This window comes from Halichoerus grypus, chromosome 1, assembly GCF_964656455.1.
Source record: "Halichoerus grypus chromosome 1, mHalGry1.hap1.1, whole genome shotgun sequence".
In the NCBI taxonomy this organism is placed as follows: Eukaryota; Metazoa; Chordata; class Mammalia; order Carnivora; family Phocidae; genus Halichoerus; species Halichoerus grypus.
This window is the reverse complement of record NC_135712.1, coordinates 72,351,004-72,378,651: the sequence shown is the minus strand read 5'-3', so window position 1 is coordinate 72,378,651 and position 27,648 is coordinate 72,351,004. Positions and strand designations below refer to the sequence as shown.

The window sequence follows — 27,648 nt, the reverse complement described above, 5'->3', positions numbered from 1 at the left end:
GAAAGCACATTGATTTAGTGTTTTGTTGTTGTTTCGTGTACTTTTCTACTTCCCTGGAATAATAAATTACAAAGATAAATTCTTCACACTTGACAAATAAGTTATAAAAACCGGCTACCATTTCATCTTCTTGACCCTGGTTGATAGTCTTCCTTTCTTCTTTGTCCATATCTACAGTGGTTTGATAGGTCTTGTGCTTCAGAACAGCTGAAGACAACTGAGGGGAAAGAAGAACAATTAGGGAATTCTGTTGTATTTTAGTAGACTATGTAACTTCATACTGTAAGACTTTGTTGTGATATGTGTATCAAAGTTTAACTGATATTTAAGTACTCACTAAAGTGCTGACTGGTTTTAATTACACTTTCAATAGTGTGCTAGTTCTTCTGACACATACTATCACAAAACCTGGCATATTTCATCAATTAACTTATACTAGCAATAGCCTTGGTACAAAACAATTTAAGTTCTGCGAGAAACTACTACATAATCTTCCCTTTTCATTCCCCAGACTCAGATAACAAATCTAGTTTAACCATCTTGAGGTAAAAGTGCTTCACACAACTCAATTTATTCCTTGAAGGATAGTGAAAAGGTAAAGCACCAGCAGTGAAACCAACCCCAAAACCTCTCCATAATTATTAAATTAATCATCCAACAGATATTTACTGAGCACCTTTTACATGAATGGTAATCCCTGGCCAAGAGTCAATTCCTAAAGCAGGTGTACCCTTATTAGAGATCACTCCCCCATTCTGATTCCAAGTCCACTAAGCAATCTTCTAATTGTTTGACTACCCATGATGCTTGTCTAGGAGAAAATTCATTGAGCTCATTGACAAATTTTTTTCCTGTATTAAAAAAGGAGACTGGAGGGGCACCTGGGTGACTCAGTTCGTTAAGCGTCTACCTTCAGCTCAGGTCACGATCCCAGGGTCCTGGGATCAAGCCCCACATCAGGCTCCCTGCTCAGCAGGGAGTCTGCTTTTCCCTCTGCCTCTCCCCACCCTGGCTTGTGCACTCTCTCACTCACTCTGTCTCTCTCTCTCAAATAAATAAATAAAATCTTTTTAAAAAGATACTAGCTTCAAATATTAGACATTCAGCCACACATTAAAGAGATTTGCAAAATATAAAACAATGTCAGTTTCCTTGTGATCTTTGTTGTTTTTGGAAAATAGATATTTTTCAGAAAAGTATTATTTAATCTGTAATAAGCTTATTACTGTTATGGTTTATTAATACTGAGTTAATATGCTTAAAGATATATCAGTTTTAATTAATATGGTATCAACAGATATAACTCACATAAACAAAAGCTCTTCAGAGGTCACAATAATTTTCAAGAATATAAAAATGTCTGAGACCAAATAACCACTGCTGTAGGCTAGGCTGATCTCTGCAGAACACAGTGGGAATATTATACCTCTCTCATTCCAGATGCCAGCCATCCTTCTACTTGTCTATCCAGTGTGTAGCACATGTCTGACACATGACAGACACTCAGAAAGTAGTTGTTGAATAAATGAAGTAAGGAAGATTTTGTGCTAAGACAGCCATAGTTATTTAATGTTTACATGAAATGAGTTAAATAGCCAAGTAAAACCAATTGCAGAATTTAAACAAATCCATATATAAGAGTACTGAAATCTCTTGATTTATATCATCAACAAAATGACCAGTAAAAAATACTGATGCTTCCTGCACCAGCACTCAAAGCTTCTGTACCTTCTGGTAGCCCTGGAGATGGGGGTCAGGGCTGAGTGGCATTTCTACAGAAATAAAACACAAAACTTTGATTACATATACATATGTGTGTGTGTAATATGAAAGTTATGTTACATATATTACATATATTAATAATATATGTAACATATCACACACACACACGCCATCTTGGAAATGAAGTCTTAGAGGTATCTGGTCCAACATCTCCAAAACAAGCCACATCATCATACAAAACCCTGTGAGGAATTTAGTAAAAATTGCTTCTCAGTCTAGGGTAGTATTACAGCTATGAAGCATATTACTGGAGTCATTCCACCATGGTAAGCCTGATTCATCAAATCAGTATGACTTGAGGTGTCAGTTATTCTCAAGGGCCATAACCTACTGCTATAGACTACTGGGAGAATGAGCAAGCCCAACCTCTTTCCCTGCAGAAAAGATCAGCTATTGTTGACTGAGTCTGGGGAGACACCAAAGTAGGCAGGTCTGCAAGGCAGATTATCAGTAAAGAGATCTGTACAGAGAAAGAACACCGAAAATATCCAAGATGGTCCCCCTCAAGTCTTCAGCTGAGTACTGATCGGCGCACGTATGTGAGGAAACTATTGAAGGCCAGAGAAAGCACCAACCAAAAGGATTAAGAGGAAAAACTCATCAGGGCTTACACAGAGCTGAGAAGAATGCCTGTTCCTACTAACCCACAGTGGAAAACCTCATTAATCACAAGGATTCAGGAAGAGCACTCAGAGGGGTGTTGCTTCAGTAGTGGGATCAAATTAGCCCTAAACTAAAAGCTACTCTGGTCCTACCTAACAAAACTCTTAAGACATGAAATAATAGGGGTGCCTGGGTGGCTCAGTAGGTTAAGCAGCTGCCTCTGGCTCAGGTCATGATCCCAGGGTTCTGGGATCCAGCCCTATGTCGGGCTCCCTGCTCCATGGGGGATCTGCTTTTCGCTCTCCTTTTGCCTCTCCCCCAGAATGTGTGCTCTCTCTCCTCTCAAATAAATAAAATCTTTTTTTTTTTTTTAAGATTTTATTAATTTGTCAGAGGGCGGGAAGCACAACCAGGGGGAGTGGGAGGGCAGAGGGAGAAGCAGGCTCCCTGCTGAGCAAGGAGACCGATGCGGGACTCAATCCTCGGACCCTGGGATCATGACCTGAGCCGAAGGCAGATGCTTAACCAACTGAGCCACCCAGGCGTCCCAATAAATAAAATCTTAAAAAAAAAAAAAAAAAAAATGAAATAATAAATTGTTCCCAAATAACAGCTTCACAAAATAAAGCTCAAGGAATTTATAAGAACACAAAATATCTAGTCCCACTTAAGGAACAATATCTGACATCCAATTAAAACTTAAAAGGTATGCAAAGAAAACCCATAATGAGAAAAATTAATCAGTAGAAAAAGACCAAAAACTGACACAAATAATACAACTGGTAAACAAGGACATTAAAACAGCTGTTCTGGGGCGCCTGGGTGGCTCAGTTGGTTAAGCGACTGCCTTCGGCTCAGGTCATGATCCTGGAGTCCCAGGATCAAGTCCCGCATCGGGCTCCCTGCTCAGCAGGGAGTCTGCTTCTCCCTCTGACCCTACCCACTCTCATGTGCTCTCTCTCTCATTCTCTCTCAAATAAATAAATAAAATCTTAAAAAAAAAAAAAAAAAAAACAGCTGTTGTAACTGTAGTCCATATGTTCAAAACGCAAGAGGAACGACTGAACACATTAAGTACAGACATGAAAGATATAAAAAAAACCCAACTTGACTATAAAAGTACAGTATCTGAGACGAAAAATTTACTAGACGAGATTAACAGCAGATTAAATATGGCAGAAGAAAAATTAATGAACCTGAAGACAAAATAATAGAAATATTCAAAATGAAAAATGAACAGAAAAAAAGACTAGGGGGAGAAAAGCACATAACAACATCAGTACACCATGAGACAACTTCAAGCACCCTAATATACGTGTAAGGTAGGAAGGACCAAAAATATGTGATGATATAATGGCCAAAATTTTTCCAAATAAGATGAAAAACTATAAGCCTACAGATCCAAAGCATCCAATACTAAGCAAATGAACAATGAAAAATTACACCAAGGCATGTCATTATCAAACTGCTCAAAAGCAGTGATGAGGGGCGCCTAGGTGGCTCAATCGGTTACGCATCTGCCTTTGGCTCAGGTCATGATCCCAGACTCCTGGGATGGAGTTCCACGCTGGGCTCTCTGCTCAGCAGCGAGCCTGCTTCTCCCTCTCCCTCTGCCTGCAGTTCCCCCTGCTTGTGCTCTCTCTGTCAAATAAATAAAATCTTTCAAAAAAAAAAAAAAAAAAGGAGTGATGAAAAATATCTTAAAAGGATCCAGAGGAAAATGATGTGTTACATATACAAACGAAGATAGATAAGAATGACATCAGATTTCTTGCTAAAAATAATGCAGGTGAGAACAGCTGAGCAACATCTTTGAAGTACTGAGAAAAAAATATTCAGAGAATTCTATACCCAGCAAAAATATCTTCCAAAATCAAAGGTGAAATAAAGACTTTTTTAGACACAAAACCTGAAAAAAATCATCATGAGCAAACCTACACCATTAAAAAAAAAAAAGTTAAAGGAAGTCCTCAGGTAGAAAAATGGAAATGGAAATATGGATCTCCACAAAGGAATGAAAAGCATCAGACATGGTATATATGTGGGTAAATATACGTAACAATAGTACAAACAGCAGGAAGAAATGGAACTATACTCTTTTAAGGTTCTTATACTATACGTGAATGAGTTTAGTATTACTTGCAGGTAAACTTTAGTAAGTTAGAGATGTACACTATTAACTCTAAAGTAACCATTCAAATAAAACAGAGTCACAACTAAAAAAAAATCAACAAAGATGATTAAATGGAACCACAAAAAATACTAAACTGATGTAACAGGCGGGAAAAAAAAGGAGGAAAATGGAAACTAGAGATTAGACAAAGAGAAAACAAATAGCAAGATGGCTGATTTAAATCTAACAATATCAATAATCACATTAAATATAAACGGTCTAAACAGTAATTAAAGGGCAGAGATTGTGGTTTTATTTTTCAAAAGCAAGGCTGCAGGGGCACCTGGGTGGCTCAAGTTGGTTAAGTGTCTGACTCTTGATTTCAGCTCAGGCCATGATCTCAAGGTCATAAGATTCAGCCCTGCTTTGGGCTCCATGCTCATTAGGGAGTCTGCTTGAGATTCTCTCCCTTGCCCTTTGCCCCCCTCTGCTCTCTCTCTAAAATAATAAATAAATAAAATCTTAAAAAAAAAAGGCAAAGCTACAATTATATGTTGCCTATAAGAAATGCAACCTAAAATAAAGGCACAGTAGGCTAAATGTTAAAACAAAATATACCATGCAAGTACTATTCAAATTAAAGCTGGAATAACTGTACTAATATCAGGCAAAATAGATTTCAAAGCAAAGAATATTACCAGGGATTTAAAAAAAAAAGAATATTACCAGGGATAAAGTCATTTCATAAAGACAAAGGGGTAAACTGATAGACATAAAACAATAATCCTACACATGTCTATATTTAACAGATCTTCAAAATACACAAAGGACATAGAAGATCTGAACATTATCAATCAAATTGGTCCCAATTGATATTTACAGAACACTCTACTCAACTGCAGCAAAATATACATTCTTTTAACATGTGCACAGAACATTTACCAAGAAAGACCACATTCCGGGACATAAAACAGATTCAAGTCATATAAAGTTAAGTTCTAAAAACAATGGAATTAAATTAGAAACCAGTAACAAAAAGATAAGTAGAAAAGCCTTAATATCTGGAAACAAAATACACTTCTAAAAAAATCCGTGAGTCAGAAATCAACAGGGAAATTATGAAATATTCTGAACTGAATAAAAAATGAAGATATATCAAAATTTGTGGGATGCAGCTAAAACAGTATTTAGAAATTATTTATAGCACTAAATTCCAAAATCTGAAGAGAAGAAATGCCTAAAATCGTGACCTCAGCATCAACCTTAAGAAAGTGGAAAAAGAACAGCAAATTACACCCACAGTAAGCCCCAAAGAGAAATTCACAGTAGAAATCAATAAAATAAAAAACAGTAAAATGGAGTAAAATCAATGAAACCAAAGGCTGTTTTTTTTTTGAGATCAACAAAAGTGATTATTTCTAGTCAGACTCAAAGTCGGGGGGGAGGGAAGGCACAGATTACCAATATCAGGAATAAGAGAGGAGACATTACTACAGATTCTGCAGATATCAGAAGTATAATCAAGGAACTTAATGAACACTTTACACCAATACATCAACTTTTCTGCAGGTTTGAACTTACTTCCAAATAAAAAAATTTAAAAATTAAAAAACCTCTATCTTTATCAGTCATGGGATAGCCACAAGTTAGTAACTGCCACAGCTGAGTTAAAAGCTGAGTGTAGTAGGTACATGAGAGTTCGTTATACTAATCTTCCTACTGTTTTTTAACATGTAAAAATTGTAATAGAAAATGTTTTTAAATAAAAGTCACCCATCTGAAGATTTTAGATAGAAAAACATTTTCAGAAGATATTCATTACTGGCACCAAAGTCCATAAATCTTGAGAACTCTGCCTCTATAAATCCCAAATCCACTGACCCAACTATCATATACCAGGCATTATCCATAGTCCCTTACTGCTGAGTTTTGACTCTCACTCTTCTTCACTTTTGTCTTTTATCCATTGCCTAGAAATAGAGATGTACTTCCCCACTTTTGTAAATCCTAATTTTTCAATGAAGAATGTATTAGATGAATAAGCATGTTTTTATAATTTTAGAAAAATTATCATTAATATTCAATGTGTTCATTAACTTCATGTACTTACAACTATTTAAAACCTTTTCCCCAAATAGATCTTGACAGAGCTCACCTCGGTCTAACACAGCTATATTATGAACTCATCTACCAGAGTTAAAAAGTGACCACAGCAAAAAAATACTGCAGTAATTTTTAAAGAAGCTTATACATTGCCTATAACAATCTATTTTTCATACTCTTATAAATTCAATTCTTGACCATTTTATCTCATTACTCTTTTTATAAGTGTTATTGCTCTAAAATTTAGCTTACTTTTTAAGGCAAATTATTGTCTTACCAAATTTTACCAAAGTTGAGGCATTAAAAATAATTTAAATAATTTAAATAAAAAGTTGCTCTAAAAACCATCAAGTTATTATTCTCTTTAAGCATACTATACCACACAGGAAATTATCAAGACTTCACCAAGACTTTCACATAAGCTTTTAATAAAATCCAATGAGACAGTAATTCCAACAGCTTACATTTAAAATAAATATATATTATAAATGTATATTTAAATTTTAAAAACTTGTACATAATAGAAAATCTCTAATATTTCTATAAGGATAAAAATCTATAAACATTTTAAATTATATTGCCTATTAAAGATAAAAACACATATTAAGCTATTCTACCATATATCTAATTAGAACATTTGAAGCATTAATATCAAATTTCTAAAATCCATTTAACTTTCAGAATATAACTATCATAGCTTGCAGGAGTGTATGTTTTTTAATCAAGTCAATTTCTAGATCATAGGAAACAAATTAAAGAAATTTTTCTTACCAAAAGCACTATATCATCATTCTTCCCAATTGCTGTATCAGCAGCACTTTCAAAAAGCTGGCTATTAATAAAAATAAAACTAAGCATAAAAATCCATTCAGATGAGAATTTTCGGCCAAATATTGTTTTGACTCTTTTTGAACTGCTTTCAAAATGATTAAGATATTAAAATTTAGGATTTTTAAATTCACTGACTTTAAATGGGTTCTCAGAAGATACACCCTTGTGCCACTGGTAGAGCTACTACTGAATAAGTCACATCTAGTGAGCACACTCAAGTCCCAATTCCACAGTGCATGCCTCAGCCTTGATGTTATCTAAATAGCAAGGAGCTCATAGGCTATTGTGCTTAACCAAACCCTTCCTTGCATTTACAATGAACATGATTTTTTGTGTGAGTAAAAACAGCAGCACAAGACCAAGTCAAGCTATCAGGAATAAATCTCACTAAATCAAATGCGAATTCTTGAAAGTTTACTTATTTTTTTTCACATTATATAATTACTAAGAATCATCTGTAGTGCTCTAGGATAAGAGTTAGTCATATCTCATTTCCTAAAACAAGAGGAGTTGGCCTCAACAGGCACAGAAATCCCCAAACCTCTAAGCCATCTTTGCTTCAAACCTGAATTTCTTATTAGTTGGAACAAGAGTTTTATAATGGTATGTGTGTGGGAGGTTTTAAGGATATTCCATACATGTACCCAGAATTACAAAGTTGGTAATTTCACAAAACTCGAGTAAAACTTCAAGGAAAGCTATTTTGAATAACACATTTTTAGTTTTTTACTTCAGTATTTGCCAAGTTCAGAGAGATGGAAGTAAAAAACTAAAATTAAAAATGTATTACTCAAAATTCACAAAACTAAGTTATTCTAAAAGAAATTCTTAAATAATGTTTTTTATAAGTTTGTAACATATACTCTGCAGTTTTAGAAATTAAAACTGCATTAGGTTTGGGGGTCACTTTGGGGTGCGCGGATGGGCGCAGTCAAGTGTCCAACTCTTGGTTTCAGCTCAGGTCCTGATCTCAAGGTCATGGGATGGAGCCCAACATCCAGCTCGCTCAGCGCAGAGTCGCCTTAAGACCTTCTACCCCCGCCCCTCCCCGCTGCTCGCTAACGCATGCGCGCACTTTCTTTTTTTTTCTCTCTCTCTGAAATAAATAAAAATAAATCTTTTAAAAAAAGAAGAATACTTTTTAGGATACCCTGCCCTGTTGAAAAACAGAATGAATCATCCTTGGCTCTGTAGTTCTAGATTTTTTTCCTGAGACTTAAACATGCCTACCCGTGTTAAATAAAAATTTGACGAACCCATCTTTAAGGACCACTTAGCAAAGGGTTTTTTAAAGATCCTGAAGTATAAACAGTTCAGCCAGCACTCTGAATATTATTTCATTGTCAAATCTGTAGCATCCACAGCAACTAAGATAACCTTCTGCAATTCAAAAGCAGTTCTCCCGGGGCGCCTGGGTGGCTCAGTCCTTAAGCGTCTACCTTACGCTCAGGTCATGATGGGATCCAGCCTCACATGCGGCTCCCTGCTCAGCCGGAAGCCTGCTTCTCCCTCTCCCACTCCCCCTGCTTGTGTTCCCTCTCTCGTGTCTCTCTCCGTCAAATAAATTTTTAAAAATCTTAAAAAAAAAAAAAAAAAAAAAAGCAAGTTCTCCCTTTGAAATAAAAAGTACCATCATACATCTAAAATCCTTAATCTACTCAATGAACAATCTCAATTTTAATAGCTATACAGATATTTGTGTAAAAGAAGTTTTTAAAAAACTCAAATCTCCTAACTACAGAAACCAAACTGTCACAACTCTTTATGAGGGCAAAACTTAACACTTCAAGTCAGCTCCTAACAATAAGAATGACATAATATAATTTAATGAATACATGGAAATTTTACAAGGATACCAGCTAAATTTTAACAAAGCTCTAGTGAATACCCATTTTATCACTTCCCATCTTGAACTTTCTCTTATAATACATGCTTTTGTTTCTGTGTTTAGGCTTAAGGAAGACCATTGTATCCAATATACACCAAACCAAGACTATTTACATTTGTAAAGTGCAGTCTTTGTATAATTACACTTTTTTGTATGTTACAAAACAATGCGATAGCTAAAACAAAATAAGTTATAATTAGGAAAAATAATGTAATTATCTGTCTTAGGATCAATATTAGAAACATTAAGAGCTCAACTTAGCCCACACTACAGCGTACTTATTTATATACGTTTTTATCACTTTTACTAAATACACTATTTAACAAATCAACCCTCTTTTATTCAGAGAAACCTCCATGTGGTAAGAGTGTCATCATTAGGCAAAACAGTGGCTTTGAGATATTAATCAATTGCAAAGTATTTAATTAGTAAAAATGGGAAAAAGTAGGTCTGAAATGACAACCGGTATCTATGTTTTAACTTTTGCTCTGTAAATATGGAAATGTGTAAAAATTCTTTTATATACAACATAATAAAGTGTTTGCATTTTTAAAATGTCTACTTACATGAATCAGAGATTTTCATTTATTGAAGCTACTTGGATCTTAAAACTTTTAAATTTCCTCTTAAATCTTCCTCATGTATATAACTTTTCAAAACTTCATATTCAAGGACTGAGAGTTACAAAAGTGTTATAACTGCTAAACTGATTTCAAACTCTTAGCATCTATTATGAAAAGTGCTGCAGCAGGCAATAGGAAATAATAGATAGGATCACTGCGATAAGACCAGTCCTACAGACTGAATATTCAAAACAGGCAGAATCAAAAAGGCCTAGAAAGAAAACTGGCATCTACCCCTAAGATAATCAAAAACCAAAAAAAATGGAGACAGTGGCTACTAGTGGTGGCAGTGTATTGCAGAGTGAGAGTGAAGGGAGAGACTTTAGTGCTTTCTGAATGTTTTTTACCATCTACATGTAATAATATTTTAAAATAGTTAAAGAAAGAAGGTAGGCTGAGCATATGTATAAACTTCTAATTTTACAATGCATGGCCAACCTTGGGTGTGAAACTTGTAGGAACCTGCAAAACATTTCATGGTGCTCTATCAAACCATTCTCCAGATTCTCTGGATCTGTCTTAATTAGGTCTTTTTTTACCCCAGGCAAGATAAAGTGGTCATTTTGAAGGCCCCCTTAACAAATACATTTCTAGTAAGCGACAATGTGATTATATTTATTTTTACATCCCCTCTACATTTTGGCTCCACTGAGGAAAAGTAGTAGCCATTGACACAGCATAAAATAGCAGCAAATCCTAAGTTATTTAATCAAATTAATCCATCTAAAAAAAATTAATCCATCTACAAGCGTTAAGTAAGCATATATGCCATGTTCATTACGATACTAGGAACTGTAGGAGATAAACAACTTTACCCCCAAACACACACACACACACACACACACACACACAAAAGAACAAGCACACAACTCAAGAGTCAGCTTTAACTTGTTTTTAAAAGACAATTCAACATGAACTATTCTGCATGTTCCTTCACCTGTCATGGTTTCAATTTCTTCTCCACTGAAATGAGACAGTTCTAATAGTCTGTATGATTCATTCCAACCATGAAAGTTTTTACCTACATTAAGTATTGCCTCTGTACGCATCTTGCTGTTGCACTCTTTCACCACCAGGTGATGTTCCAACATTGGTAAGGAAAACGGCTGACAGTTTTCAGTAGCCTTTGTTTTCTTCTTTTTAAGATTTTATTTATTTATTTGACAGAGAAAGACATAGTGAGAGCAGGAACACAAGCAGGGGGAGTGGGAGAGGGAGAAGCAGGCTTCCCGTGGAGCAGAGAGCCCGATGTGGGACTCGATCCCAGGACTCTGGGATCATGACCTGAGCCGAAGGCAGACGCTTAACGACTGAGCCACCCAGGCGCCCCAGTTTTCAGTAGCCTTAATAGAAAAGCTGATGATCAAAAGTGATTATGGGAAGTTTTAAGATTTTTTTGTTTAGTATGACTGGAGGTACTTATCTGGGAAAGCAGGAGTTGGCTAAATAATACAGCCTCTGTTTCAGGTGTCTCAATGGAAAAATAAGACACAAACACAAAACAAATGATAATGGTGATGGAGGGGGGAGAAGGCAGGTATGTTATTATTGCCTTTACAAAGATTACTCCCAAGTTCACAATTGTCTAAAATTAGAATTTAGGGATCTTATAATGTTGTGAAGCAAGGGAGGGGAGAAGAGTAACAATTAAAGAGCACATGAACCTATTAGAGAACAAGATGAGGTAAAGTATAAGATTATGTGGTAAAACACTACTTGCCCATTAAACTGCAAAAAAAAAAAAAAAAAAAGGAGCACCCTTATACACTGCTGTTAAGAGTGAGTCTGGGGGCACATGTGTGGTTCAGCTGGTTAAGCGTCCGACTCTTGATTTAGGCTCAGGTTATGATCTCAGGGTCAGTCGTGAGATTGAAGCCCACATCAAACTCTATGCTGGATGTGGAGCCTGCTTAAGATTGTCTCTCCTTCCCCCACTGCCCCCTCCAAAAGAAAAGGGAAAAAAAAAAAAGAGAGAGTGAATCTGTACTACCTTTTTGGAAAACCAACAGTATATTAGAATTTAATACTCCCACACTTTGATCCAACAATCCCAATTAGAAAGCCATGTCACATGTACATATACATACATGTTACCATTAACTGTTTCTTCAAACTCATGAAATAGAGAATATGAGTTTTGTGCTTTGGGGGTAGAGAGGAGTACTTACAAGCAGAAAAACCTAACTGAAACAAGTTTTAAAGCAAGCACTAAAGAAAGTGTTTGGCATTTAATACAGTAAGGAATTGACAAATCTAGAGTTCTAATAACAGCTTGTATAAACAACCCAAATTGGTAAGTGAGCTTAACTGCCCAAATAAAAGCTACACTTTTAAATTTAGAAGATAAGTATTTTTGTTAAGTAATATATGAATGAATGTTTCTTCCATTTTAATGCAAATTAGTGATTATTTTTTCTAAAATGTAATACTGTTAATCCAAATCCCTAATAACTTGTTTGACATTTCAATCAGCAATTTAAAATTAAAATTTAGGGGAGGGATGGGGTAACTGGGTGATGGGCATTAAGGAGGGCACATGACGTGATGAGCAATGGGTATTATACACAACTAATAAATCACTGAACAGTACACCAAAAACTAATGATGTACTGTATGTTGGCTAACTGAATTTAAATTAAAAATAAATAAATAAATAAAATTTAAATTTAAACATTCAGGGGCACCTGGCTGGCTCAGTTCGTAGAGCATGCCTGGAGCATGTGGCTCTTGAACTTGGGGTCTTAAGTTCAAGCCCCACACTGGGTGTAGGGCTTACTGCAAAAACTAATAATAATAATAAATAAAATTTCAAGTCATCAATTCTGAGACTCATACTATCCACATGTTTGCACAGAAACCAGGATATAGTTTAGATAAAACCTTATAGTTGCTATTGGCAGATGACCATCATTATGCAGTGGTCCTTGCCTGCGCTGCTTGAAGTTGGTCTCACTTTTCATAGTACTGTGTCATTTCAGCTGAGCATAGTACTTTGTTGGTAGTACAGTGCTGAGTTGAAATTGTTGATTAAAGGTATTCAAAAAGATTACACTGTAGCTGCATTATGAAACAAAAATTAATAGTGTGCACAGACAGGTACCCAAACAGAGCAGCAAGGTGCAGAGGAAGGGCTTGGAGGAGAAGGGGTGGGGGTGGGTAAGGAATAGTCAAGAAGGGGGGGGAGCAGGAAGAAAACATTACAGAAAATTATATTCTAAGTCTTAAGTAGTATGTTAAGAAGTTACACACAGAATCCAGAGATGTTCATTTTACTTATTAACAGCAAAACCCAAAATAATTTTTCTTTATTAACTCAGCATGGTTCACTTCAGGATTACTGTATTGTGCTGGCAAGAAAGCAAAATTAGTTTTACTCATCATCTGTACTACACTATGGTTCACATTTTATTCTTCCAGACATTATGAAGACCTGAACCTGACCACAAAGGAAGCACGAAATCACTAGGAAGCTATTCTGTACAAAAAGTGCAATCCTGGGCACCTGGGTGGCTCAGTTGGTTAAGCGACTGCCTTCAGCCCAGGTCATGATCCTGGAGTCCTGGGATCGAGTCCCACATCGGGCTCCCCGCTCGGCGAGGAGTCTGCTTCTCCCTCTGACCCTCCTCCCTCTCACGCTCTCTCTGTCTCATTCTTTCTCTCTCAAATAAATAAATAAAATCTTTAAAAAAAAAAAAGTGCAATCCTGCTAATTTACAATTATAATTGATAGGCACGTACTTCGATCATTTTAAAATTATGTGAATTTGTGTTTTTCCACTTTTACTCCTTTTCCCCAATTTGAAACCTACCCATGTTGACTCAGCATAGAAAGGAAGTGCAAAGCCCTTAACATCTGCATTCAACAAATATTTCAAAAACACACTTTAAATTGCTGTTGAAGAGGATAATGGCCTTACTCATGGTACAATCATCATAGAAATCTGAACTTTCTCATTTCCTATGGTCATTCTGTAATCCACTATCCAGGATTTAAAAAAAAAAAAATCAATGCATTTGGGTACTATGCCAGACATAACAAAAGTAACTGACATTTATACAGGGATTTTTAGTTTACAAAACACTTTTACAGGCCTTCACTACTTTACTTACCAGTTTTCAATCGATATCATCTTTTAAAAACAGGAAAAAAAATAATCTTCACTTGACCAAAATTAGCATTTTTTACTTTCCCACAAAGTCAAGCATGGGGTGACTTTATATCAAAAAGCCTTACCAACAAATTAAGGAATTAGCATGCAGACAGCACCATCTTTCAAGCGTCTATTTCTCAAAAATTCATTTGAAAGTCAAATGTAGTTGAAGTACTGACTAGGTTCCCAAGATGGCCCACAATGACCTTTTTACCTCCCACAATTCTGCTAAATTATACTTCATATTACAGTAGCCTGGGTCATGGGGCAGGCAGCCAGGTAATCAAGTTTTTACTTCCTCTGCCCACTTCTTGATTATTAATATTCCCCAAGCCTCCACATCCTCTGCCCACTACTTAATTATTAATATTCTCTGGCCTTCTCTCTTATAACAACACAAAGGGCCAAGAGGGGCTCCACTGACCCATCTATGGTGAAAGCTACCAATAGCTGCCAATCAGTATTTTCGGCACTAATCTCTCTCCAGCTTCAGACCCACAGATTTAAACATCAACCATACATGTTTACATACAACTAAAATTCAATAGATTCATTTTATCTTTCTTCCAAACCCACCCCCTAACACGAACAATTCCCTCTACTCCTTAAATGAATATGATTTGCTAAAATTACATGCCAGGATTTTGGAAGTCATCCTAGACTCCTTCCTATCCATAAGGAGGCACTTAGTCATCATTTCTACCTTTCTCACATCCACTTCACCAAGCCCTATCTCCACTGGCACTGCCCATCAGGGTCCTGATGCCCTCTCTAGTCTCCCTCATTCATATCATTATATAATCCATACATGATCATTTCTCTGCTTGAAATTTAAATAGCTTCCCATTGTCTGCAGCAGCATTTCCCAAACTGGTAAGAGCCCCTCCAAAATAAAAATTTTAGGGGCGCCTGGGTGGCTCAGGCGTTAAGCGTCTGCCTTCGGCTCAGGTCGTGATCCCAGGGTCCTGGGATCGAGCCCCACATCGGGCTCCCTGCTCCGCGGGGAGGCCTGCTTCTCCCTCTCCCACGCCCCCTGCTTGTGTTCCCTCTCTCGCTATGTCTCTCTCTGTCAAATAAATAAAATCTTTAAAAAATAAAATAAAATAAAATAAAAATAAAAATTTTAAAAAGGCATCCCCTGCTCATATAAATTGAAGAAATACACTGGATTAAGCAAATTGAACAATCCTCTTACTAGCAAGACACTGCAAAGTCTAGGGGCACCTGCATGGCTCAGTCAGTTGAGCATCTGACTTCGGCTCAGGTCGTGATTTCGGGGTCCTGGGATCGAGTCCCGGTTCAGGCTCTCTGCTCGGCGGGGAGTGTGCTTCTCCCTCTCCCTCTGCCTCTCCCCTCTGCTCATGCTCTTTCTCCCTGTCTCTCTCAAACAAATAAATAAAATCTTTAAAAAAAAAATTGAAAAGTCTTAAAATGCACAATACTATGTGTTTCCCTACCATGGGGAAGTAAAGTAGAAGAAAGGGCCAATTGGGTTCCAAGGCAAAGTTATAACTAAGTGGAAGACATGTAATACTCTTCAGAATGTGGCCCTTCCTAGTTGTCAACACCACCTGCCTTTCACCAATGGCTATCATTCACCTCTTACAAACCTTACATCCCATCTATATAGAACACAATTGTAGTTCCTCTAAGGGCTACTGTTTCTTGACTCCATTCCTTCACATACATTGTTCCTTCTGCCAAGAATGCCCTTCCCTAACAGTCTGGTTGAAAAACTCTTACGAGTCCTTCCAGACCCTGGTCAAGTATATTCTCCACCATGCTTTGACTGTCCCTTCTCCTGTCCAGCAGAGGATAGCTCCCATCTTTGTCTCTCCTTGTAAGAATCAGAACATTTGTCCCACAATGTTGGACTTACAGACTAAAAACCTTAAAGGTTGAGAACCAGGCCAGCACCCAGCAATGGAGGAGAATGAACGAGACAGAGCAAGACAAGGGGTGTGAGGGAAGGGTAAAATCCTTCCTGTTTTTCTGGGTTAAATTTCACAACCAAGTACATTTTGTCTTTGGCAGGCTCCCATATTCATCCCAATGCTTTTCCAACTCTCCCAGTACCCTCTCTCCCAGGTCCCATGGTGACTTCATGTAACCCTGCACACCCTCCATCTACAACACTACGTTCTTCAGTATCAACCACTACTTCTTCATCAAGAGTCATTCTGTTCAGAAATACATACATAAATACGTTAGGGGCGCCTGGGTGGCTCAGTTGGTTAAGCGACTGCCTTCAGCTCAGGTCGTGATCCCCGGGTCCTGGGATCAAGCCCCGCATCGGGCTCCCTGCTCGGCGGGAAGCCTGCTTCTCCCTCTCCCACTCCCCCTGCTTGTGTTCCCTCTCTCGCTGTTTCTCCCTCTGTCAATTAAATAAATAAATAAAATCTTTAAAAAAAAATACATAAATAAATTATAACTTCTCAAAGCTGAGAAATAGAAGATAAATCTCCAAATAACAAAACAAAACAAAAAAAGTACGGAGGAGATGTGGCGAGTGGGCATCGCAGTTTTACCATGGAACAGTCTTGGAGTATTCCTGCCTGGGCTGCCCTCAAGGGCTCTCACCGCAGCAGCACTGGGCACTACCGGCACAAACAGCTGGAACTAGTGCTACTGCCATCCTTTGGGTCACCCATTCTCGGACTGAAAAGCTCGGTTCAGCTGAGAGACCATTTATGACCAATTTTTCATTATTCTGGAAAGTCTCACTAACATGTTCTCCAATGAACTTAAAACTGTCCTTATCCTAGCCAGGTAGGATCTTCAAATATACTCTATACCATTGCTTGATTTAGGAAAAGGCAAATTAGTTGAAAAAAAGCAGTGTTGCCCAAGTGTCCTAATAATTCAGGATAAATCTGTAAATATTAAATTAGCATTTAGCAAAAATCATTATGGCTTATCACCACTTCTGATTTCATAAAAAGTCATGTTTTAGAAAGTCAATGTCTGGGGCGCCTGGGTGACTCAGTTAAGTGTCTGCCTTCGGCTCAGGTCATGATTTCAGGGTCCTGGGATCGAGCCCCGCATTGGGCTCCGTGCTCAGTGGGGAGCCTGCTTCTCCCTCTCCCTCTGCCCCTCCCTCCCCCCTGCTTGTGCTCTCTCTCTCTCAAATAAATAAATAAAATCTTAAAAAAAAAAAGTCACTGTCTACATGTGCCAAGTACTGTGCTAAATGCTGGAGATTATATCCCTTGATCTAAGACCTGAAAGGTGTGAAGTTCATCAGGCAAACAGGCAGCAAAAAGAGAGAAAATAACAGAGGGATGGAATCCAAGCAGAGGAATTACCACATGCCGAAGTACTGAGGTGAGAGGAAGAGGCTGGGGGGATGGGTTAAAGAGGTGATGGGCATGAAGGAGTGTACTTGCCATGAGGAACACCAAATGATGTATGGAACTGCTGAATCACTATATTGTACACCTGAAACTAATATAACACTGTATGTTAACTAACCAGAATTAAAATAAAAACTAAAAAAAAAAGTACTAAGGTGAGAAATCCTAGAAAATATCACGAATACAAGTTAAACCAGCTAGAGCACAGGGTAACCTCTAGGGAACAGCTAGAAATGGAGCTAAAAACATGGGACAGGATCAGATTATGATGAAGGGCCTTGCCTGATAAGATAAAGATACGGATTAACTTGCATGGGATAGAGATTCTGAACTTTTTTCAACTGAGACACTAAAGCCCACACCACAGGGCCACATTCCAAAGAATACAGTGTGAATGGTGTCTTCAGGACTTGTACAGTGCAGGAGCACTGTGTTCACCTGCTAGACTGTTTACCTTCAAGATGGCAAAACTCATTCATCAACATATATCCAACATCTAGCCCTGTGCTTGGCACATACAGGAACTAAAAAAATACTGAAGAGTTAAATTTGCCACCACAGTCCTGAGGGCATAACCAAGAGGCCCTAACCAAGCTTCCTTCCTGCCTGCCTGCCTATAAAAATCACAACTCTTATGTACCAAAATAATTGGTAATTACCGCAACTTTTAAGGGAACATGAGAAAAGGTCATTCACCATGGGCTGTATCAGAGGTAAGAAAGGATTCAGGGAAAAAAAAACACATTAAGATGTTTCTGAACCTAACTAAATTAAACACTTTATTCTGTTCTCACCAAAAACTGAACAGAAAACAACCATGGGTTAGCTAAAATTTATTCATCAATGAACTCTAAGGCAGTGGTAATAACTATAAAAAGCTTATTTTCATATCAAAAGGATCCATGAAATAAAAATCTATTTTAACTGAGAATTTGTTAGGTTAGTCTAGTCTTTCAAATTTTTTAAAAGATTTTATTTATTTTTGTGTGCACACCAGTGGGGTGGGGAGGTAGGGGTAGAGGGAGAAGCAGACTCCCCGCTGAGCAGGGAGCCCGATACGGGGCTGGATCCCAGGATCCTGGGATCATGACCTGAGCCAAAGGCAGACGCTTAACTGACTGAGCCACCCAGGTGCCCCTAGTCTATTCTTTCAAATAATTTAAGTGCTCCAGACAAAATTAGGCAACTTGCCTGCACTACCTTACATTTAACTTAGCAAACTGAATCACATTATTATAATTGACATGTAAATAAGGATTCCATCTCTTATGCTTGGTGAAACAGTAAAGCAAAAATTTTTAAGAGAAACTTCAGGAAATCACAGCTGAAACTAAATTATAAATGAGCTTAGAAAATTGATGGCTTAAGAAGTTAAGGCACTGGGGCGCCTGGGTGGCTCAGTGAGTTAAGCGTCTGCCTTAGGCTCAGGTCATGATCCCAGAGTTCTAGGATGGAGCCCCACGTCAGTCCAGTCGGGCTCTCTTCTCAGCAAGGAGTCTGCGTCTCCCTCTCCCTCTGTGCACACACTCGCTCACACGTGCTCACGTGCACACTCTCTCTCTCAAATAAATAAAATCTTACAAAAAAAAAAAAAAAGAAGTTGTTAAGGCATAATCTAGAGATGGATGAAAACTCTTTGGTCTTTGAAGAACCAGTGATCCACATTTAAAGAAATCAATCCAGGGGCGCCTGGGTGGCTCAGTCGTTAAGGGTCTGCCTTCGGCTCAGGTCATGATCCCAGGGTCCTGGGATCGAGTCCTGCACTGGGCTCCCTGCTCAGCGGGAAGCCTGCTTCTCCCTTTCCCACTCCCCCTCCTTGTGTTCCCTCTCTGTCAAATAAATAAATCAAATCTTAAAAAAAAAAAAGTACCCTGTGTTTAAAGTCTATTTGTGTATGTGTATGAATTGAGGTGTAATCAATCTCTTAACTGAAAATTCTGTTTTGCTGACTCTCTCACTTACTCCCTGTGGATCTAGCTTTTAAATGATCTGTTGATACTCAGTTACTAGCTAGGTAAGAAATTGAATTGCTGAGAAAAGTGAGTTAACTATGTAAAGTAGAATTTACCGATTACATGATGTGGAACTTGATGATGTATGTAGACCTTCTCAGAAGTTTTAAATAAAAATATTTGAGGATGCCTGTCTGGCTCAGTTGGTGGAGTATGTGACTCCTGATCTTGGGGTTGTAAGTTTGAGCTCCAGGTTGGGTGTAGAGATTACTTAAAAATAAAATCTTGAAGGGGCACCTGGGTGGCACAGTCAGTTAAGCGTCTGCCTTCGGCTTGGGTCATGATCCCAGAGTCCCAGGATCGAGCCCCACATCGCGCTCCCCCTCAGTGGGGTGTCTGCTTCTCCCCCTGGCCCTCCCCCCTTTCATGCTCTCTCTCTCTCTCACTAAAATAAATAAATACAATCTTTAAAAAAAATAAAATCTTGAAAAAAAATAAAAATATTTGTTAACTGTTTTTGGGTGGTGATATGAAAGACAGTTCTACCTCTGATAGCAAGCTAGATTAATCGACTCCTATTTTATTTAGTTTCTACCTATTTTCCTCACAAGAAATTTGTGAGTTGGACACTGAAATAATGGAAGTGTGAGACTGGAAAACAATAATGGTGAATTGTCACAGGTGATAGATTAGTCCCTTCTTTTTACAGAAAAGGAAACGTGTGGAGAGTAAGCAACAGCATGCCAGTAAAGGACCTGGGGTTAGACAGTTTTTGTCGGTAGGGTATTCTTTCCACTCGTGCCTTTGTTTTGTACTCTGGTAATGGCTCATCTCAGAACTCACTGTTTTTTCTTTTTTCTACTGAGAACCAATGTTAAGGATTGCTTTTGATTACATGACAGACTTTTTTTTTTAAGATTTTATTTATTTGAGAGAGAGAAAGAGAGCTCGAATAGGGGGAGGGGCAAAGGGAGAGGGAGAAGCAGGCTCCCCGCTGAGCAGGGTGCCTGATGTGGGGCTCTATCCCAGGACCCAGGGATCATGACCTGGGCCAAAGGCAGATGCTTAACCAACTGAGCCACCCAGGCGCCCCACATGACAGACTTTTACTACATTTTTAATAAGTCATGGAACAGTTCCCATATGTGTCTAGCATGCTTTCTTCTTTTTTAAAAAGATTTTATTTATTTGAGAGAGAGAGTGATCAAGAGAGAGAGAGAGAGAGCATGGGGGTGGGGAGGAGCAGAGAGAGAGGGAGAAGGAGACTCCCCTCTGAGCAGGGAGCCCGATGTGGGGCTCGATCCTGGGACTCCAGAACCACGGCCTGAGCCAAAGGCAGATGCATAACTGACTGAGCCACCCAGGCGCCCCAAGTGTGCCTTCTTCTAACAGCATCCCTGTTGCTCTGCTTTTTCCCATTGTGAAATAGGATGAATATGCATTACTAATTCACTTATTTTGATATACAAGACAAATGTTTGGGTTCCTAATTCTTCGTAATCTAAAGAGCTGGGTAAAGTGAAATCACCTTTTATGTGGGGGCTTTGGGCCTAAATTCTCATTTAAGGTAGAAATCCTGTATAGTCAAAATTACTGTTGAAAACGTCCTTTAGGAAGATACCAGTTTGAAAACTGGTTCTTAACTGACATACTGTTTTTCAATTCCAACAGCCAGTTTTTCCTCCAGCTTTAAGAACAGGTTACTTTTTTGGTGAGCTGGATCATAATTGGCTATGCAAGATACCTTTTGACAGGTGAATGGGACTTTAGACTAGCTGAGGAACAGCAAATTTTTAGTCTTCATTGCATTCTCTGGGGACACGGATGTAAAGGCAGGCATCCTGCCATCATTATTTAAAGTATTTTTTTCTTGTTTTTCTTTTTTCGTGTAGCACAAATAGTTGAATGGGTATAGTTAAATGCATGTATGATGAGAGTCCACAATGTGAATAATGGAGAAAGAAATTAGATGAAAATCTGTTATCTCTCCAGGGTTACACTGGGTATTTTATACCACACAGAGAACCTAGCATAATTAAAACGCTAGGTAATAAAATTGGGAGTATTGGGGAACCATTTGTACTTTGTATAATTCTGGATTGATACTCAGCTGTATTCAGTGTCAGTTAATGTCTTCCTTACTGCTAGTAAAATCTGCACTATTTTAAAAGAGCTATAAGGGCACCTGGCTGGCTCAGTTGCTAGAGCATGAGACTTGATCTTGGGGTTGTGAGTTTGAGCCCCACCTTGGGTGCAGAGTTTACTTAAAAATAAAATAAAAGAAACAGATAAATAAAACTATATAAGTTGTTGATGTTTTTCATGAAATTTAAAGTATCTGAACCTTGGGGCGCCTGGGTGGCTCAGTAGTTAAGCGTCTGCCTTCGGCTCAGGTCATGATCCCAGGGTCCTGGGATCGAGCCCCGCATCGGGCTCCCTGCTCCGCGGGAAGCCTGCTTCTCCCTCTCCCACTCCCCCTGCTTGTGTTCCCTCTCTCGCTGTGTCTCTCTCTGTCAAATAAATAAATAAAATCTTTAAAAAAAAAAAAAAAATAAAGTATCTGAACCTTAACATTACTCTTGGGATAGCACAGTAAAAAACACCAGTCTTTAAAAAAAAAAAAAAAAAAAGTAATGGTGGCCAAAGATGCCTCGGGAGTGGGCATGGTACAGTGGTTAAAATGTGGGCTTCAGAGCCATATACAAGTGACTTTGAGCTCCAGCCTCATCACTTATTAGCTCTGTAGTCGGGTTCAAGTCACTTAACCTTTCTTAGTTTCTTCATTTGACGAATGGAGGGAATAAAAGCTACCTTAGAGAATTGTGAGGATAAGAGGCTCAATAAATGGTAACATACTATTATTGGTTTAATAACATTTAACATATTCAAAACAAGTATCGTGAGTGAGTGTGTGTGTGTGTGTGGAGAGAGAGAGAGGAGAATGTGTGGGGGCAGGACTGAGGATTGCCGCCTGTTTTATTTTAACTAGAGCAGCAGGCAGTAAGGACATAATGTTGTATTCAGGCTTTTCATAGAAAGATACCATGATTTTGCATCTTTGGGAACAGCGTCCTAAAAGGCTCAAGCTGTTAATCTCATGTATCTCTAATGTACATCTTATTTGTATTTTTGTCTTTCCCTTTCTGTCTCTGGGTGTGTCATTCCCCCCATCCTCTGTGTTACTGTTATCCATTCTCTTTCTCCCTGGTCACATTATAAAATGTAAAAATATGTGTAATTAGGTTGATTTAATGGAATTTTATGTGCCTTATTTTCATTTAAAAATACTGGTTAGTAAAAAATAATAAATGATAAAAAATTAAAAATAAAACAATAGAAAATACTGGTTAGTGAAATGTGTCTACATCTTTTTTTTAAGAGGAAGATTTGAGATTTTATTTTACTTCTCTGGCCTTTGGACTGATTTCTTTATTTTTATTTATTTTTTTTTTTATTTTATTTGACAGAGAGAGACACAGCGAGAGAGGGAACACAAGCAGGGGGAGTGGGAGAAACAGGCTCCCCGCTAAGCAGGGAGGGGCTCAATCCCAGAACCCTGGGATCATGACCTGAGCTGAAGGCAGACGCTTAACGACTGAGCCACCCAGGCGCCCCAAACACAGGGTTACTTTTTACTGCATTCTCAGTTCATACTAATAATAGTTGTCTTGGGTGATAGGAATGTAAAAGATGTATCTTCACCTGTACCTTCAAAGAAACATGTCTCTGTGAGCTCTGTTCTCAAAGGTCTATATGGCCTCTTTCCCTGGGGAGATGCCTTGTGGTACATAACTCCTTTTTTTAATTTGGCAGTCTTAAAGTTTGCTATTTGAGTTAATGTTTTACTACTCAGACCTAACAAAGGCCCCATTATGAGCCTTTGGGTCTAAGATGTTACCAGATGCGGTGTTGGGACAGTTCTCTCTGGAGAACTGTTCTATGGAAACTCTTCAGCAATCCACACCTTCAATTTTCCTTATTCTCAGACATTTGATTATCTGATCAACTCTCCCTTTCCTTCATTCCATTCTTCTCCCTCCTTACTAATGCCATTTTTTAACTCACGATTATAAAAGTGGTAATTTTTTATTACCATTCATTCATGACATTTCACATCACCTCTATTTTTAATCTTACTAATACAAATCTTTTGTGTTCTTTTATTACTTTTTTTTTTAATTAGAGAGCCCAACAAAGGGCTCAACCTGAGCCAAAATCAAGAGTTGGATGCCTAACCAACTGAGCCACCCAGGCACCCCACTAATACAAATGTTTCATAGCTTATATAATCACTAGTTACCATTAAGTCCAGGACATTCTACCGTACAGATATCACCTACTTTTCTCCAGATTAAATAAACCCAGAACCTTTTACTTTTTTATATAAATCTTAAAAGATGTGTTCTAATTCCAATGCCCTCTCATTTCTCTATCTCAAAATATGAAGTCAACAAAATTCAAGTAAGACTTTAACAATGATCTCCTTGCTTCTTGCATGTTTCCTGGACTAGTTAGATGGGTTAATAATTAGAATATGGTTTTAGTGACTACAGATTTATTCTCTCCATAGTCCACTTACCTTCATTTCACACAACTATGTCCCAAAACCAAAGATTAAATCCCATCAGCTATCTCTGGGTTAGAGATTTAACTAGATGGCTATACAGCACATTCAGAATGCATTTCATCACTGGAACAAACCTTCTGCTGATGTATCAGGTAGATGTCAAGCACTAGATTTATCTTCTTTTAGCATACCACTATAAATTGTTTTAAGAGTGTTATCTTTCATAAGTGATAAGCTGCTAACTCCTATTCAACTTATGTTCCATTCACAAAGTCTTCCACTTACTAAGTATATAGTTAGTTTAGGTTACCAAGTATAGCAGTGGACAGAATCCAGCGTTAGATAAACCAAGTAATCAAGATCATTTTAAAATTCTACTTCTGTCTTCCCAGATTTTTAGTAATTACAACCATCACATTGTCATTCAAGTATAAAGTTCTTATTTCCACCATCACCCAGACCACTGGGAAAAAATACAGAATAAAGACAAAGTTTCACAGGATGCCCCCATATCACTGATCATGGCCCATCTCCTAGGACTATTAATCTTGGGAATAAAATATACTCACATTTTAAAACCTCATATTCACAGTGGTTACAAGACCACCATGTTATACAAGCAGAGCTTGATTTAGTATATGGAATAGATGGGGGAAAGGGAGGACGTAAGTTCTCAGCTAATCCTCAAAACTCTCTGAGATAAGTATTAGTATTCATTTTCAATAAAAAAGAATTAGAAGATGATGACGCTGATGATCAGGGAAGTTAAGCAACTTACAATATAAGGGACTTTGAAGACAGCCCGAATCTTAGCTCTCTGTTACTGTATGTGACAAGCAGTTTCTATTTCTAGGTTTACCAAGTCAGCTGTGTGTGACTCTGGGCAACTTAACATCTCTGAACCTCAAGTTTCCTCATCTGTAAAATATGGTTTAAATGAGATAATCCATGTTAAGTGTTTAATCCACAGCCTACTATGTAATAAGCTTACTCAATAACTATTAGCACTGGTCAAAGTCAAACAGCTAGTTACGAAAAGTCAAAAATCAAACTCCAGTCTGATTTCCCAAGTCCATGCTTTTTCTAATACATTATGTTGTAGCTACCAACACACAATTATTATCCATATAAGAATCCATATTTGAAATATGACATAGGTGGGAAACTGATGTTACCTAAATAAGGGAACTATTAAGGGCTAACTAAACGAAGAGAAGTATTTTAGCTCTAAAATCTAATAAGCAAAACCACATAGAAACTTATCAGAAGATAATGTTTAAGACATTCAGGCTTAACAAAGTTTTGTTCTAATTACTATAAAACTATTTTCCTATCTATGTAGGAATTTATTATATTTATCTCAAATCAGTTACAAATTAAAATTTTAATTACCAAGCATACACCAAATAAAGCATTCTGGTTGACCTGGGCAAAGAAATCAGCCCTCCTACTACATAATTTGAACACTGCATCAAATTGAAGCCTGTCAACTGTATTTTCAAAATAAACGGCTACTTCATATTTTCATTTATAACTATACTACTTATAAATGGAGGTAACCAGCATCATCACTTTTCCTACCCGATGTCCTGAGCAAATACAAGTTTTGTTGTTCTTCTAACAATGTTCAAAAATCTCACTTAGCTGTCTCAGGCTCACCCGATCTAGCAGTGGATAATGCAAAAGGACAGTAGCAAATATAAACTTCCATAACAATTATTAATAATAGGTACTATATGGAACTTCCAGGAACTGACCTGCATTTAAGGAAGGGTTGCTAAACCAGAATGGGATACCCACATACACTTATTCTGGCAACTGTAGCCTTCTGGGCAAAGCAACAATCCTCTTGAGAAAAGAATTCCACGCATACTCCTGTGTAACAAAATGTATGTGCCCTCGTAGGGAGGCTGAGATCTAACCTAAGGCAGAGCACTTTGAAGTCTGAAATCACCCCTTAAAAGACAAGGAAATCAGAACACCTTCACTTTAGCAACAAAGCCTTTAGAAAACAGTATTCATTTTGCAATCATCTTTAACGTTCCTGCATTTCTTGGATTAAAAAAAAAATTCTAACTTCCTGACTCATAGAGCTAAAATAGTCATTACACAAATGTTCTACTTATTTAGTTCAGAATCATATGCAGGGAACCTAGGTTTCTGTTTCTAGTTTTACGACTCCATACCCATTCATTTTGCACTAATATAACCACTAAATATAGCTCTAAGACACTGACGATTAAAAAGAGTTAATTGCGTGAGTGATTCATACCTCCTATGTCCAGACACCAAGATCCAAGGATGTTTCTGTCAGATCTATGGGAAGAGGAAATGATAAACACCTGTCACAAAAGCTTTCCAAATTGGGAAGCCCCGAACTGAGTTACTGTCAATCCCCAATCCATTCCCCCGGCCACAACCCCGCTAAATATACATCCACAAAATCTGTGAAGGCAATGGGGAGAAGTAAAGGCCATAAAGAGAGTGGCCACTCAAGTACTGGAGGAGAGGACCCCGGGGTTTTCCTAGTCCTCACTTACAGAGTCAAAGTGAGAGGCCTTAACCAATTAAGAAGTGACTTTTCCTCTCCAGGCCTCACTTAGTCATCCATAAAATGCGGTGATGGCAAGAAGCTCTTACTACTCCGAGGTTAAGGACGAACTCAAGATGCCTTTAAGCAGCATCCGCAGAAACACATCAAGCGTCCTGCCCTTCGACCACACCATCTCCCGGACTTTCCAAAAGGGCTGGACCACCATCCCACTCCCCAGTCCCAACGCAAGCAGTGTGTCCAAACCAGGCCTTCGCACCCACAACGAGGATCCCTTTTTCTCGCCTCACCTGTCCCAGGCAGACATTCCGCGGTCTTAGCGCTCCCCTCCCCACTCCACTCACCTCCCCCGGGAAGTGATGCGGGATTCTGGCCCAAGGAGCCGACCAGAAGCTCACCTGGTACCCGACAACACCCTTCACCTCCTTCAACCCCCCACCATCACCACCACGACCCACCTACTCCGCGCCCCGCTCACCCTGTCCCCCCGGCGCCCCGGGAAAACCCGACCACTCACCCGCCGCCGCTGCGCCGTCTCCTCCGCGGCCTCCGGGCCGGAGCAGCCGAGGGACCGCGGGGGGCCGGGGCCCGGGCCCGCCGCTGTCGCCGCCGCCGCCTCGCCTCAGCCCAGCCCCATCGCCCTCGGCGGGCGCCGGCGGCCGCGGGTCGCTCGGATTCGAGGCGCCGCCGCCGCCGCCGCCGCGCGCTGCGCTCGGGGTGAGGGGAGGGAGGCGCCGCGGCCAGGCCCCGGCCGAGCCGGACACAGGGGCGTCCGCGCTCTCCTCCTCAGCGCCCGCGGCGGCGGCGGCGGCGTGCAGCCGGGACAGAGCGAGAACAAGGGAGGGTGGCGGGGGTAGGCGGGCAGGGGAGGGGGGCGGTCTGCTCTCCGAAACGGCCTCCCGCCGCCAGCGACGAAGCGAACCCCCCTCCCCTCCGCCGTGGCGCCCAGATCACGCTGCGGGGAGAGCCGGCGGGCGGGGGAGAGCGCGCGGCAAGCTCGGGACTCCCGCGCCCGGATGTGAGGTCACGTGGTTGCCTCATCCCAGCGCCGAGCGCGAAGGGGCGCAGAGGGGACGTCGGGGGGCGGGGCCAGCGGAGACGGGCGGGGCCATGGGGCAGGCCCTGCCCACC

The 27,648-nt window shown here is 39.2% G+C and overlaps 1 protein-coding gene across 8 annotated transcripts in view; it reads right to left on the bottom strand.

Moving 5' to 3' along the window:
- Nucleotides 1-27,230, bottom strand: part of ATP13A3 (ATPase 13A3) — a 93,285-nt gene extending 66,055 nt beyond the window's left edge. For 2 of the 8 annotated variants that reach the window (XR_013445987.1, XR_013445985.1), the window contains exons 1-3: nt 27,035-27,230; nt 26,239-26,282; nt 119-217 (exon numbers count right to left, since the gene is read on the bottom strand). Coding sequence is in view for 6 of the 8 variants with exons in the window: in XM_078067836.1 (XP_077923962.1) it covers nt 119-169 (51 nt within the window). In the remaining 2 variants the exon portion in view is untranslated. Of the gene's footprint in view, nt 1-118; nt 218-7,372; nt 7,434-26,238; nt 26,283-27,034 lie in introns of all 8 variants that reach the window. The other 6 variants (XM_036114394.2, XM_078067838.1, XM_078067836.1 and 3 more) reach the window with 5 other exon arrangements.
- Nucleotides 27,231-27,648: the final 418 nt, after the last annotated feature.